A 16,061-nucleotide genomic window follows, 5' to 3' on the forward strand; every position below is an offset into this window, starting at 1 on the left:
TATGGGGAGCTTGTGTATTCTATAGTTTTGCGAAAAAGTTTATATTGTCAGCTACCTTGATTCCTAACCTCTAGCCAATATAAAACAATAATTGTTGTCAAGGTTCGCAGTCTCGATATCAGACCCCATACTGGCACCATGCTGGTACAGTATCAGTATGCCTAGTATAGAGGTCGGTTTGGCGTATCGACACTTGGTACAACCCTCATATTGAGTCTTGGTTTGGTAATAGTATGGTTAGTACACTCGGTATGGGGCAGTATGCAGCAGTACAACTAACCATGACTGTTGTTATCATGTTCGATATGTAGACTGGGCCTTCAATTTTTTATAAAACAAGGATTAAAGGAAAAAATTAAAGGGGAAGAGCTCCAAATCATCTAGAGTAGAGAAAAGGTGGTCAACAAAGGAAGGGTACAAATTGTCCAAGAAAGCAAGTTTCAGTTTCAGGTCCTTATTGCTATGTATCAACCTACATCAATGCATTTCAACTCAATATGCATTAGTATAGGATAGTGCATAGGGTACATAGGTGGAGCTCGAACAATATACTGATAATCTAAAATCTAAAAAAATAGTACGAATTAAATCTAAAAAATAGTACGAATTATAGATGCAATATGCTTTTGATATGCATTGCCAATTAAAATATAAATTTTTTAATTTTCACATATCATTTTGGAAAAAGCAAACATTCTATATCTGAAACAATACAATCTCAAATAAATGGAAATACATTTGTTATTTATGGTAATGGGATCCGAGGCATGTAACTGACAAAATACAAGGCAAAATGGTAATTGACTTTGTCGAGCAAAATAAGGGCAAAAATGCAAATGTCGCTAACTAAATTCAATTATGTCCATCCTTATTAAAAATGTTATATATAAATATATGTGCTAGGACACCAATTTTGTTCATAACATGCATATCAAGCAAGCCTTAAATCCTTCAAAAATCGAAACAGTCTCCTTTTCGAATGCTCCCACGGTATGATAACCAAAACCACAAGATGAAGACCATTATAATCAGCTTCATTAGGCTTATTTATCATTCAATAATATCTGAAATACTACATATTAAATGGGCAGCTAAAGGATAGATTATGCTGAAGGAATGAGATAATTTTTTGGGTAAAATGCACCTAGGTCGAGTAAAAAAACAAAATTAGCTAATAGTAGTTACATGGAAACTTAGAAATATATCAGCAAACTTTTTAAAATGTAAATTAAGAAAATGTTTTTACACCTATTTAATGTAACATAAGATAATGACAATGTCCCAACTACCAAAAAAGCTATACAATGATATAAATTGATCATCCAAGCCTCCACCTCCCATCCCCCAACAAAAAAGGGTAAAATAACTTGATACTTCAAGTTAATGAAACAAGCAATTATACTGATTTACTGATAATAACACAAAATCAGAAAGAAAAAAAAGTATAATTGAAACCTGTATGTTGCAACAAATTAAGATGCTGGGGCACAATTGTGTAAGACTTGAACTGAAACAGAAGGTGGGTATTAGGGAATGTCATAATTCATCCTTCCTCTTTGCCCCACCTGATACCCTAGAACAATTCAAACTTGATCAGTTAGTTTGCCTAGGAGGAGGTAGAATTGCACCCACTAGAAAGGCGAGGCAACATGTAGAAGATGCTCTTAGCTGAGTCCTTAATGGAGAAGCAGGGGCTGTCGTAGAGACCCAGTTGTTTTCCAAAACAATGGTTCGCAATTTTCACTACAATCTTCTCGTGTCTGATCTCACAAATTGTATGTTTTCTCTTAGGGTCTCCCTCTAATCAAACTATTCAGCTTGAATCAAACCCTTCTTTATTAAATTCAGTTAAAACATAGTGGCAATCAAGCAAACATTTAAACTGGTTCTCCACTAATTATGATACTTCATAGTTCCTAAGCTTTCCTTAATATTAATTTGGTTCAGGTTTCACCACACATCTACCATCATTGTCCATTTCTACAACACTCAGATGTGTGAATTTATCCTATTTCTTTTCCAAAACTTAACCTTGCAAGATTGCAACCTCTATGATTTCTACCTATGTTCCATCTCGTCTTGCCTTGTTGCCTCTCATACTGATTTTTCAATTCCTGATCTGAAGAATAGAAAATATATTTTGTGTTTCTAATCATCCTTAAAACTCTCATTGACTAATTGTAAATTATCTGCTGATAACATAAACAAAGAAGTGATTCTCTTGAGTCATTTTCAGTCATTTCATTTACAGAATTATGAATGGATCAATGTTCCACAATGATACATGGTGACATCCACTAGAAATGAAAACCAATCATTCTCTTTCTGAAAACAATTGTTAGAAAAATAATAATAGCTAGAAAGGTCAATTTGCATAAAAATTAGCCTAGCATAAAATATTAAACCACTGTATGAACAAATGAATAAACAGGTACAGAAGAAGAGTAAATCTACACCTATAATTTACAATAAGCAAGGTGTAGCCTAGTGAAGAGAGAAATGCCAACGACTTAGAGTAGCTTGTCAATGAAACTGAATGTGGACCACCATGAAGAATTACAATTAGTGGATTGCGCGCACCATCTATCTTATTCTCTTTGTTCGATATAAAAATAGCCTCATATGGTTTTCTGGCACCTGCATTAAGTCGAATAATTAACAAAGATTGCAAATAACAGGATTTTCTTTAACATGCATGCATATCAAACTCCAAGACAAATTTCAGAATCCTCTTAAATATGGTAAAATATAATACTTAAAAATAGGGATATTTGGAATATACAATACTAAATATAAAGAATATAGAATCTTTAAATAGATAAATAAATTGGATAAGTAAAACTATGCTTCTTGCTGACAGCAACACAAAGTCCAGTTTAATGGGGTCAGATAAAGCTGGATCAGCAAAGTTATCATATTCAAAATCCCTTCCAAAAGCAAGCAATGGGGTGTTAGTGACTATCCATGGGACACTTAAGGAATCCTCTTTAGACTGGACATTAAATCTTATCATGAACCTCAGCAGATCAAGTTCGGCATAATTTTAAATAAAATACTTAAAACATCTTTAGCCGTACCCCCGTACCTCCCCAACACATATGCATCCCTGTTTTTTTCTTTTTTTCCCCCTTTTTTTCCAAATCTGCCTATTCAATTTTGCAGGTTTGAGAACTGATGTACGACTTGAGTGGCAAACAAGTATTAGTTAAGGCAAGCTCAATGGATATGGTTATGACAGAAGAGGAGAATTGAATAAGAAAAGAAGTTCGGAGTGGCTACTTAAACACTTCTACATGCGCAGTTTCTATACGTCCCTGTACATGTTTTCGGGTGCATGCTGATGCCTGCATGGGTACACTCACCATGGTAACATACCACTAACTACACAAAATATCAGTTTATTTAGATCAAAGACAAAGTATAGTTCTATGTACTTCAATACACTCCCTGCTTACCCTCCTCCATTTCCCCCAATATTCCAACATTGTGGATTATGCAGAGAACCAGTGAGGCGGAAAATGCTAAATAATGTCTAATTTTGACAACAGCTCAGCAAACTAGTTTGCAGAAAAAATGCAAGCAACTGGGAAGGCATGCCAATTCTCAACAAAACAATAATAACTAAACGACCACTCTCATAAGACACTCCACTTCTAGTAATCTGAAAGACACTCCAGTTATCATGATGGAGGGGACTGAACATTTGTCAAGAGAAAAAATTGAAGTTTCAGCCAGAATTGGATTCTTTTTACTGAAACAAATAGTTCCAGTAGTTTCAGTGGTTCTGGCCGGTTCAAAACACTATCCCTTATTTGGCTAGATTTTCTTGAACTTAGCTACTGGCCTAAAGAATGGAAAGTGACCATTATGGTTAATTTAGTAAATTTAGAAGATGTACAGCAGTACAGGTAATAAATGCCATTTTGGATGGTTCTTAATTTCTTTCATTATATTTCAACAAGTATGTCATTTCTTAGGTCATTTCTTCACTTATTTAATTTTGGAGGAAGGACATAGTTATCAGGTGCTAACAACTTCCCAGAAGCATTTCCTATGATTAAACTTAGAAATTTCGACAAGTTTGAAATTTAGGGTGCTGCTTGCAAAAATTCAAATGGTAAAATTTTCTTGCCAACTTTCTATATCGGCAGTTAAACTAATATAGGCTAAACAGAATTATGTTCATGAGAGACTGAAAGTTAAGCAACAAATCTTGTAGAAATCAAGAAAATAATTTATTATTACTTCTATGATTATTTTAGTGAAAGATATTTGACAGATGTGCTTTCTTGTTTTGCATTATGTTTCTTGAAAATCTCATTTAAATAATAAACCATTATAGATATCAAAACAATAAATCTACCTAATTTTATTTCATATTGTAAATAGAAAAGAGGGGATGTCTGAACTTTATTATTTATAATTTTGTATTTGGGTGCTTGATATGATGGTATTGGATTTTTATAGCCTATGATCAACAACTTATACCTTACACATACTTACTTTCATATACATCTTGATACTTAAATGTTAATTTTACAAGAAACTATAAAATAAGATTTTACTCTATCTCTGGTAATAATATGACATTACCCTTTACTATAAGGTGAAATATCATTTCATCCTTTTATTTTGTTAAAAACTTCTATAATTTTTGAGTTGTTCCACCATGAACAACCAAAACTGTAAACTGAAGTACCAAAACAAAGAACTATACTCCAAATGATACCTAACGAAGTTTTTCCATTTTATACTTTTCATTATTTAGATTTCTTTATTTATTTTTTGGGTTGAAAAGCCAAAGCTGCAATCAAAAATTATTTACGTAGAGCTCTTTCAATCCAATCAGACCAAAACCAAAAATTATGTTTAACCCTTGGTGGAGAGAGAACATGAGACTTGTCAACAAGTATTGAAACCACACTACAAGAAGGTGGAAGCTTACCGACTTGGTTGTCTGTTGGTGGTTGTGTTAGATATTTGGGTTCAAATCCCACCTTCACCAGGGTTTGGGGAGTTAGGGATATTTGGGGATATTTGGGCAACGGCTACCTTCTGATGGGTAGCCCATTGCCTACACTTCTTCTATTAAAAATAAAGGGGCAAGAAAAAAGAAAAAAGAAACAAAAATTCTGAAAAGGGTACTAGCAATTAGCCAAAATTTCACTTGAATGCCCAAGCAAAAAATAATGTTTTTCAAAACATTCTACAAGATGAAAATATCTTTATTGAGGACAAAATTGGTGGTAATAGACTGATGGTTTATCACTGTCATAGTTGGCATCATAGTAGGCATACGCAAAAACAGAGAAAGGATAAGAGAAAGAGGATCTTGGTGATGTTGCCACAAAGATATCAGAAAATAGGAAGGATTTAGAAGATGAAAATGACAGCAATTTTTTTCAACATGAATAGTTGTTAGTATTGACTCAAAGCTCAACAACTTATAGCAACTAGCAAGATCTGCAATCTCGGTACCGGATACCATATCGGTACTTTATCGTACAGTACGGTATAATATACCTCTATACCGAAATAGCTCTCCAACAATTTTCGCAATTTTTATCTCAGTACGCCTCAATACAGGTCAGTATACCTCGGTACAGACCAGTACACACCTCGGTACAGGGCGGTACACCTCGAAATGGGCGGTACGGGGCTTGTACCGACTTAAAGTTGCGTTTTGTATCGGTTTTCTCCTAGTACGGTATGGTATGCCTCATACTGGGCAGTATGAGGTGGTACGGCAAACTATAACTTATAGCATCTGACATAAATTGGATAAAAATCTTAATGGAAGTTTCAGCAGTTCAAGTTTCTATTAATTAATAAATAAATATTATTAGTTAGGTATATGTTGTTGAGTAAGACATCCCCAAGAGCCATTAGACACCTCAAGCATGAGGAAGTGGTGAGTAGGAACTGCATTTTTATTTCCTTGCAAATAATAAAATAACACCAGCTCCCACATGAAAGGACTCACCAATACTTCACTTTGATATGTTTGTTGTGTTATTTCATTATTTGACCTTCAACATTCTCCACAGTCCCACATGGTTCGGTGTCTCCTATAAATTATGCTATAGCAAAGACTTGCATAATCGACATGATGATGCACAGGATGCCTACCGTCCATGTATGTTTAACTCATCATTGCAAGTGATACGATCTATTAGTGACCTTGTCCATCTTTTCAAAGGTCTCAAGCAACATCCTCCTGATGGAACTGAACCCTGACTTGCTTTATCCATTCCACTTGAAGTCAAGGTTTGCTGAACCGATATTGGAGGGCGTATTGGTCGACGACTAATTCGGCACAATACGGATCCATACTGTGCTATCCCGAAGCGTACCGAAATTGAGAGAGAAGCAGGAGGAAGTGAGAGAGGACCGAAGGGGCGAAAGAGGGAGAGAAGTGGGAGAGAGGTGAAGAGGCTTACTTGGACGTTGGATGACGTCGATTAGCATTGATCGGTGTCAAAGAGAGCCCGATGAGTGACCAAGTGAGCGAGACGAGCAATCGAGCAAGGGGGACGAAGGATATGGCGAGCAAGATGAACGATCTGGTGAGTGGGATGATCAATCGGGCAAGCAATGCGAGAGATGGAGCTTCAAAGCTCTGATAATGGTGGAATGAGGGGGAGAGAGAGGTACTCAGAGGGCATCGGGGGGGAGTTGAGAGCCTTTGAACATGTCGAGCCAATGCTCAGAAGCCTTTAAATGTGCCAAACTGACCTAATTAGCCAAATCGTTTAGGTTCTTGACCGATTTGGTACAACCCGACTGTCCGATTTGGGTTGGTTCGACCAACCTTGCCTGGAGTTACTATCAAGATGCTCAAATAGCATATCATATTTCATGCAACAGTGATACTGGATCAACTGGTGGATTTGTCCCTGGATCACCTTCTTTTGAACAGCTTGACAAATATGGACAAATCTCTCCAGTTTTACATTAGTCCCAAGAGTAGTAGCTTCTTTGTAATACCCAATTCCTTAAATAGGGTCACTATGTATTGATAAAATCCTCCCTTCATCCCATCTATCAAGAAGGGTTTTAGCAATTTAAACATCACCAACATTTCTATCCAATATTCGCCATCTTGATACTGGATCCCATACTAGTAGCATGCTAGTGCAATGTCGGTATGCTTGGTATGAGGTCGGTATGCTTGGTATAAGATCGGTTCGGCGTACCAAGACTCTGTACGCCCTTCATACCAAGTTTCAATTCGATACTAGTACAGTATAGTATATGCCCAGTATGGGGCAATCCACACCAGTAAGCGAACCTTGATTCTGTCAATTCTTGATGCATCTTCTCAACAAGTACCCCAATCTAAGGATAATAACTCATTGAAGTTCTTCTATCACCAAGCTCATCCCTATGAAAACCCAACTTCATGCTTTTGCATTTAGACTTGTTGCCACCACTGTATTTGCTGGTACATACTAGGCTACCGTTTTGGTTCTTGAGCTTCTTCCATTTCGGCTCTAGGTGTGATGCATCAGAGGGCTGCAAATTATTGAAATATATAGAATGTTTTTTTTAGTCTTTAGAAATGACTCTTCTTTGAAAGAATTATGAAGGTACATCTCACTTTCAAAAGAATCTTAAGGCAACACCTCATGACTTCTTTTAGTTATGTTGCCTTAAACCATAAGCTCTTTAAGTCTTGACATGAGCCTTTTAAAGCATGGATGCAGCACCCATAGTCTAGTTTCACATGCTGGGTGAATGCCTGCATTATTAAATTATGCAAAACTACTACCTCAAAGGAGCTTCACCCAAAGCTTCATGCCAAAAATGGTAATGTCACTTCCCCTTGATATTGTTAACTTTTGATTGGTCTAGGTTTAGCACATACGTATAAAATTGCACATGCAGTATGTGAAAGGGTCAATCTTTTAGTGCCTGTTACTCTAATTAATGTGCATCAAATGGTCCTTCTACATAATCATCAATCATTGTTTCTCTCCTACCTCAGCATTAGAGCTTTACACTTGCACACAGATTGTCTTGCAGACTATCTTGATCCATTGGCCGTGTATAGACTTCTGTGTCCTGGAGTAGGTTTTCATCCAAGAAAAGCAAGTAGAAGTAATCTTTCATCCTAGCGCCGAAGCAAAGTTCAGTTCAATATCTCATATTTTATGGAGGTTATGTGGCTTTGCTGCCTTATATTATGAGTTGGTAATGCATTTAGTACTCCTTTATGCACTATGATCGCTAACATGCAATTTAGAAACTCAGATTGCAAAAACTCCAATTCTCTATGAGCTGATGAACCATATTGAGGTTGATCATCATTTATCTGACACTTACATCAATTATCTTGTCAAATTCTTACATTAATTGTAGAAAACAGCTCATGGCCTTCATGAAAAAGACATGTTACTACACGATTCTTGTTTTACTGCACAAACACCCGATGATTAATCCATTGTGAGACTGAGACTGTTAAAAAAAGTTTGTACATGGTGTTTGTACAGCCTTGCATTATTTGAAAGAACCATAGCCATAGCAATTTACATGGATTACTTAGATTACTGTTCTTATAGCTAATCTAACAATGGAGAATTGAAAGCCATCTAACATACATCATTAAACACTTGAAAGAAACAAAAAACATTGCACAACAGACAAATCTGCATAGCAAAGAGGCAAACAGTTTTCTTTACTACAAAAGATTCTGAAATTACCTTTAATAAGCTGGACTATAGATATAATTAAAACAAGTAACCCTAAATCTCTCTCATTGATCATATTTATATGTTTTATATAGTCAACAATGTTGAGCATGTTTTGCATCTTTCAGGAAGATCCATTACGACCATGTTATCGCAAATTTCATGACCAACTTGAAACAGAAGACATCAGATGTAGATGCTTAAAAATGCCTTCACATTTGGAGATGTAGATGTACTTGACAACAATGACAATGTACATGGTCGTATTATGATTTTTATATGTAGAGTATAAGTACAATACATATAAAGGAAATACTTGAAAATTTGTGAGGTTTCACAGAATGCATGATACATGAGACACACAATGCAGTTATCTCAAATTCTCAAATGTATTGTTGCATAAACTTATTGCCTCCATCCGTCATTAGATTCAATAATTCTTAGAAATTTCTGATAATTGTCTTGAACATTAACTTGATTTGTTTCCTTCACTCCTCAAACCATATTCTCAAGAGCTGTAGTCTACTTATGCCATTACAGCTGTCCAAGCTTTAATGTCATAAACTCATAATACTGTTTATAATGTGCTACCAGTCATCAGATGCCAAACTGTTGCAGTTTTCTTAGGAGTTAACTTATTTCAACATGAAATAGTTAACTAACATGCATCACTAGAATGGAACGAGCAAACAACTAAAATATAACCATATGCATCATGGTAGAATAGCATGGACCTTAAAAATTGCCTACCATATATGCATAGCAGCACAGAATCATACTAATTCAACATAAGAACAACAATGTTGTGTTTATTTGTTACCTTTAGAAAGGATTTCTGAAGGATCACTAACTGGAATCTTCATTATACTAAACTGAAGTGATGATAGGAAAGATTTCACCTGTTATAAGAAGAAAATTTAATTTTAACATTGTAAGAATTTTAATTCCTTAAATGCAGACAATGAATATAGAGTCCAAGAACCTGAGAAAGACAACCTTATCAGAGTATCTCACAAAAGGACTTGAAATGTTTAACCAATTCCACGTGTTTGATTGATCCATCTGACCAGTATGGTATCCATACTTGATTTGAGGAGGATCTATAGGGCTGCTTGACACTTGAAAATAGAAGAAAAAGATAAGTGAAAACTAAGTTTACTGCCCTTCCACTTGAACAACAGCATGATATGAACTTTTACCAGCAAGAATATTGTCCTCATCCAGTGCAAGAACATTCCATGAGTAGCTCGAGTCATTGGGAGTTAAACGTGATATTTCGCAGCTGTAGCAGAAAATTGCATTTTAACTATTTAAACAGGATAATTTAGCTCTTTATCTGCAAGTAAAGAGTAATCACTGATTACCTCAAAATGTTTACTGAAAGTATTACATTGGTGCTACCCCATACAGAAGACAAAATCATTGTACGTCCATCGGAAAGCCATGGATCAGAGAGAAAGCTGGAACAATAAAGTCCAGGGAAACAACCATCCTCAGGGCACACAACAACACGAACCTACCACATGTTTTTTAAAATTATGTACATTAGAATACAAGCTTTATTCCATCTACTTGAGCTAAAAAAAGTGATACTGCCAAAAGTATATATGACTGATGCAGCACTCTAGAATCCTCATGGGAACAACAAAAGATAGAAAAGAGATGAAATATATAGATGGTAGAGGCAAAAAAAGGGAGAAGTTTAAAGGAGGGAGGGAGGGAGACCATGGGGGAATAACCGTATAGACTTCTTCAGTCACAGATCTCCTTTTGTTTCATTCATTATTAGGATGAGTGTTCTATGGTCTGTACTAAGAACATTGCCTTCCATAGGTGGCTGGTCTCTTACTACACTGACCACAAATGAACTGGCAAATGTAAGGTTTCAACTACACAAATGAGATATAGTACAGACATTGTTCCACATAAGATTGATTTACAACCATCCATATAAACTGTCGTCGACAGTACAAGTTGATGTCATCATACAAACACAATAGTTTCAAAATTTTCAGAGGATTGTGTAGTGTATAGTGTATCAATCTCAGGCAGGTTAGGGTTTGGATCAGGTCCCCTGAGAATCCATATCTGATCTATATGTAAAAGGAGGTCATATTTTCCACCCAAAATTGATACACATGACCTTGAGTTGGACTGAAATAGGGTCATTTTCAGGTCAGTTTTGAATTGGAAGTACGTCAAACCAATCAACTTGCAGCCCTAATCACCAAAAACCCTGAAGAATCAGGGATAGCCTACCAGAGATATCTGCCCATAGGGGGCAATGGAATACAGGTGCGGGGCCCTGAATTCTGACCCTGATAATAAGCCACTAAGTCACATTTCAGAATAGTCTATAAGAATTGTTCATTATTTTAGTATCCCTCTCCCAATTATTCAGTAAGATAATAATAACATGCTTGCGAACACATTTCAAGTCATGTAACAAGAAGCTTGAGTTTTTAAATAGAACAGACAAGATCTTACCACATCTATAATATTTAAAGAGGACTGCAATTTCCTGTCGGCAGGCCAGTCAATTCTATGAAGTGAATTTGTGGCTGAATGTGCACCGCTATCAACAGCAGTTTTTGCAGATAGAAATACAAGGGACTTTCCATCTGGACTGTAAAATAACAAACCTATTCTACTTAGTTCAAAAATAAACTGTATAATCACTTGCTCAGCTTATATTAGTGGAGTGCAAACAAGATTGGTTACTGTGTATTCACAAAGAAAAAGTACTAATTACATATTTAAAAATGGTACACATGCACCAAGGCAAAACCAATTTTACCCATCAAAACATTGTAAAGCCAAGTCATGAACAAAAACAAAAAAACAAATGAGCGACTGGACCAGAATTTAATAATTGAAATGACCATGTGATGTGATACAAGGACCTTGAAGTATGCAAGAAACCCAATCCAGACTGCAACTTTCCATAATTACCGGTAACCAAAAGATAACTTACAACCAAAAACAGTCTATTTGCCATCAGATTTATGGATTTCCATTTGTCATTCATATCTATTGCCGCTGAAACTGGGCTGAGGTCGGAATGCATCGGACGACCCTGAGGTTGGCTGGAGGCGAAGTCGAGTAGGCTGACCGAGGTGCGGGGGGTGGTTCTTCTCCGTGTGTGGCCTACAAAAAGTCCACTTGTCGAAGAGTTTCTAGCGGAGGACCCTCCGATGTCAAGTCAGAATCGGGAGGTAGCAGTGTGGAAGAGAGAGAGTTTCAGCAAAGTGTAGGCTCCATGAGTAATATTGCATGCATACCAAAGGTCCCCCAGGCCGCCCCTTTATATAGGAGAGCTCATTTTGTCGTTATTTAGCCTGATGGGGCATGCAATAATGGTCAAATAACAGCCGATAGTATGGCTGAGGCATGGGTGTCAGTCTGCATGGGCGATGGGTGATGGGACGTAGGCCATGATACTACTGCAACTGTGAGCCGCCAGAGCTGTCGGTTGTTTGGACCGTCGGTCCTTATTGACATGTATTAATTGTTCTCCTCGACTGATGGATCTTCAATTGGGATCGAGGTTGCTCACTTCGGTTGATTGGCTGCTCGGTTGGGACTGAGGCCATTCTCGATTTTGTCCGGGGTCGAGGGAGCAGATCTAGCCTGAGGTTGAGGTATCTAACAATTCTCCCAACTTTTGCCCCCCACTTCTGAGGCCGAGCTACATCTCAGTTCGAGCGACGAAAGTCAAGCCGCTACTTCGATCAAGGACGAGACTTTCGTCGTGGGCAATAAATGAGTCGATTCATCTCCTCGAAGCGTCGTCGTATCTAGATTGTCCCAAGACATCATCACTACAGCGTTTCGCTTGAAAAATTATCAAAGCAGCGATCCGGCGGATTGCCCGTGCCATACCCCGAGGTAACATGTGGTGCGATCTACCGCAGTAGTTGATCGACACTTTGATCGGGGCCGTATGCACCTCAATATAAGGGTGTCCTCATCCTTCAGCCCCCACCCCTTGTTGCGCTTGCTTCTTCACTCGGGTGCTCGATTGTCCAAGCTCCCAGGTGGTGCTCCAATGAAGTCTTTCATCCCTCACTCCGGCATCCCCTGTGTTCCATTTCTAGTGGGTATTCACTCCTTTGGCTGCTCGATCCTTCTCCTTGTATTCTCTCTTGCCACCTTGTTCTCTTTGTCATCCTTCTCCGACGTCTTGTCCTTGGTCTTGCAGTTCTCGTCGCCATAAAGACCGATCTTGCACTAAGCCTTGAGAGGAGAAAGATGAAGAAGAGATCGGCAGCGGCTGCTGACGGTTAGACATCTTGGTGGAAAAAGTCGAGGGGGAAATCTTCCTCGGCCTGGGCTGCCGAGACCACCATCGAGGTCGATGTTGAGACCTTGATTCCAGGAGTTTCCCACGAGATGATCGTAACTCGGGGGGAGATTGCAGAACTTGACCCCAAAGAAGTCGTTCAGCCGTCTAGATCACCCCATCCAGAGGGGGCCGTTCTGCCCCCACGCCATCCGTCTCCCGAGGTTCGCACCTTGGCTCGATCGGATCCGAGCCTGTTTGCTTCAGCCGAGGGGGCCTTTTAGCCCCAACCCATGCCCGCAGGATCCATTTCCCAGAATGGACAGTCGAGGAGTCCGACTCAGCTCTGGAGTCTTTCAGAGTGGCGAGGGTGCTGGTCGAAAACAAACAGTTCCGAGCCGACAAGGAGCTCATACGCTCCCTCGACCCCACCGAGTTCTTTGACGCGGCTTTTGCCTCGATTATTCAGGCAGGTTTCATAAATATTCATTAAGTCATTTTTCTTGACAACTAACTCCCCCTCTTCTTTTCAGCACGCACTCGAGGTCAGTTGCTTGCATGATAGGTTCAAGATACTCTCGAGGAGCATCACAGAATACAAAGTGAGGGCAGAGGCCGCCGAGGAGCACACTCGTCTGGCCGAGGTGAGGGAGAAGGCTGTCGAGGAGCAGGCTCGAGAAGCCGAACAGAGGGCAAAGACAGCTGAAGACCGAGTTGAGTCGACAGAAGCCCAAGCCTCGGCTGTGCGGACCGAAGCCATGATCATGGAGAGGCAGCTGTCCTCCGTCAGGGGGGCATACAAGGCCGCCAAGCAGAACGTCGCGGAGCTTTCTGCAAAGCTAATTGAAGCCAAACGGAAGGCTACCGAGGCCAAAGAGCGGGCCGCCGAGACCAGGAGGCAGGCCATTCGGGTCGAGGCGGGGATTGCAGAGATGTTGAAGAAGTATTGCGCCTTGGAGGAGTTCCAAGAATAGGCCCTGAAGAATGTGACCGATGCCTTTGAGAAGGGCTTCAAAGCATGTCGGGCCCGAGCTCAGCAGCTCTTTCCACTTCTCCAGCCTCGATGACAACGACGCCAGAGAAAGGCAGATACACAAAGGCGGCGGCGGCAAAGGTGGCGACGCCGACGGCGACGGCGAAGGTGATAGAGATAAGGGCAAGGAGTGAAGCCCCGCCTCTCCATATATGTTTTTTGTTTGTTTTTCTTCTCGCTCGGATAAACCGAGTTCAATGTACTCGTCTTTTATCCAGCCTCTAGCTTTACTTTTATCCTTGTTGTTTGCTTTTTGTCTGAGTTCATATCGTTGCCCCAAACTTTAACCTTTTCTGGTAACTCCTTTTGCTCGACTTCTGTCGAGGTCAATGCATATACTAAAAGATAATGAAAGTAAAGAAATTTTCCAAAGTACCAGACTTGGTCTCTGTCTGTCACCTGCTTTCTGTTTGAGTCTAGGCCATAGCGACGAACTCCGACCTTCCATTGTAGTTATTTTTAGCTCGGTTTCTGCCGAGGTCAATTTACACACTGAAAGATAATAACAGTAAAGAAATTTCCAAAGTACCTGACTTGGCCTTTACTTGTGTTCGACCACTTCTTGATTTGAGATTGGATCGTCTCACCGAGCTCTTCCCCTTAAGGGGCTTCAGCCTATCTTGGGCTCCTCGGTCGATCTTTCTAGGATTCAGTTTCTAAGAAATTCTGAGTGAGCTCAGCTGAAGAAAGTCCCAAGTCGGACCAGGATGTCTCCTTTCATCTGAACCATGGTCCCAAAGGCATACTTGGATTGAGATCTGGGAGGGATTCCGAGCAGGCTTGATCTTCTATTGGGGCCATTTATGACCTAGGGAGGTTGAGTGGGAAGCCAGGCCTTCGGCACGGAGGCCGGTCTTCTGCTTGGGCCATTTACAATCTAGGAACATCAAGTGGCAAGCCAAGCCTTCGGCACGGGGGCCGATTTTCTGCTTGGGCCATTTACAATCTAGGAAGATCGAGTGGCAAGCCAGGCCTTCGACGTGGAGGCCGATCTTCTGCTTGGGCCATCTACGACCTAGAAAAGTTGAGTGGCAAGCCAAGATTTCGGCGTAGGGGCCGATCTTCTGCTTGAGCCATTTGCGACCTAGGGAGGTCGAGTGGCAAGTCAAGCCTTCGGCACAAAGGCCGGTCTTCTGCTTGGGCCATTTATGACCTGGGGAGATCAAGTGGCAAGCCAAGCCTCCGGCGTGGGGGCCGATCTTCTACTTAGGCCATTTATGACCTAAAAAGGTCGAGTGGCAAGCCAGGCCTCCGGCGTGGGGGCCGATCTTCTACTTAGGCCATTTATGACCTAAAAAGGTCGAGTGGCAAGCTAAGCCTTCGACACAGAGGCCAGCCTTCTGTTTGGGCCATTTACGACCTAGGAAGGTCGAGTGGCAAGCCAAGCCTTCGATGCAGGGGCCGGTCTTGAGGAGGTGCCAAGCTTCCTCGAGGTGTCTCCTCTGTTGGAGCCCAGGCGTCCCCAGAGTGACCCAAGTTAAATACGTTTTTCGCAACCATCCGATCTGAAAGATAGAAAAACAACAAAAAAAAATTATTAGAGATAAGTTAGGGATACAAAGGACCTCACTGATTAAAGACACGAGGGTTGTCGGAGTTCCGAGCCCATGGGATCAGGACATTGCCGAGGTACCCCAACCAGTACGTCAAAGACCTTCAATTGTTGGATTCCAAAGTCCTTTGAAGACTTGAGTCCGGTGATGAGCGCTTCGTGCTTAATTTCGTTGTCCAAGATGGAGAATATGAACCGAAAAGCATACTCCGTGATTACTCCACCAGGGCTGGTGAGTATGGGACTAGTCCCACCACCTCCCGGGCCCAACACCCACCCACATGCAGGGTCTATGGCCGCTCGATGGTCATCCTTTTGATGAGCTAGTTATCCGAGGCACTTAGACCCTCGACAGGTCCGCCAGTAATGCTGTTGATGATGCCTGTTGTCGGACGATTGTCGATCGACTCCAAAGATGGTGGATCAAAGGCCGACGTGGGTGCTTACCGGCCTGATCGAGGGTGCACGTACCGGTCAAGCCACTTGCGCCAAATGAGCGCTTCA

The 16,061-nt window shown here is 40.3% G+C and overlaps 1 protein-coding gene across 4 annotated transcripts in view; it reads right to left on the reverse strand.

Annotated features, from left to right (window-relative positions):
* The window catches only part of LOC103711615 (acylamino-acid-releasing enzyme 1), a 28,987-nt gene that overhangs the window by 5,657 nt on the left and 7,269 nt on the right, over positions 1-16,061 (reverse strand). For all 4 annotated transcript variants that reach the window (XR_005507159.1, XM_017843931.3, XM_039116604.1 and 1 more), the window contains 6 exons: positions 11,178-11,316; positions 10,055-10,206; positions 9,890-9,972; positions 9,687-9,808; positions 9,511-9,589; positions 2,457-2,637 (listed from right to left, as the gene is read on the reverse strand). Coding sequence is in view for 3 of the 4 variants with exons in the window: in XM_017843931.3 (XP_017699420.2) it covers positions 2,457-2,637; positions 9,511-9,589; positions 9,687-9,808; positions 9,890-9,972; positions 10,055-10,206; positions 11,178-11,316 (756 nt within the window). In the remaining variant the exon portion in view is untranslated. The remainder of the gene's footprint in view (positions 1-2,456; positions 2,638-9,510; positions 9,590-9,686; positions 9,809-9,889; positions 9,973-10,054; positions 10,207-11,177; positions 11,317-16,061) is intronic.

Source organism: Phoenix dactylifera, unplaced genomic scaffold, assembly GCF_009389715.1.
Source record: "Phoenix dactylifera cultivar Barhee BC4 unplaced genomic scaffold, palm_55x_up_171113_PBpolish2nd_filt_p 000113F, whole genome shotgun sequence".
NCBI classification, from domain to species: domain Eukaryota; kingdom Viridiplantae; phylum Streptophyta; class Magnoliopsida; order Arecales; family Arecaceae; genus Phoenix; species Phoenix dactylifera.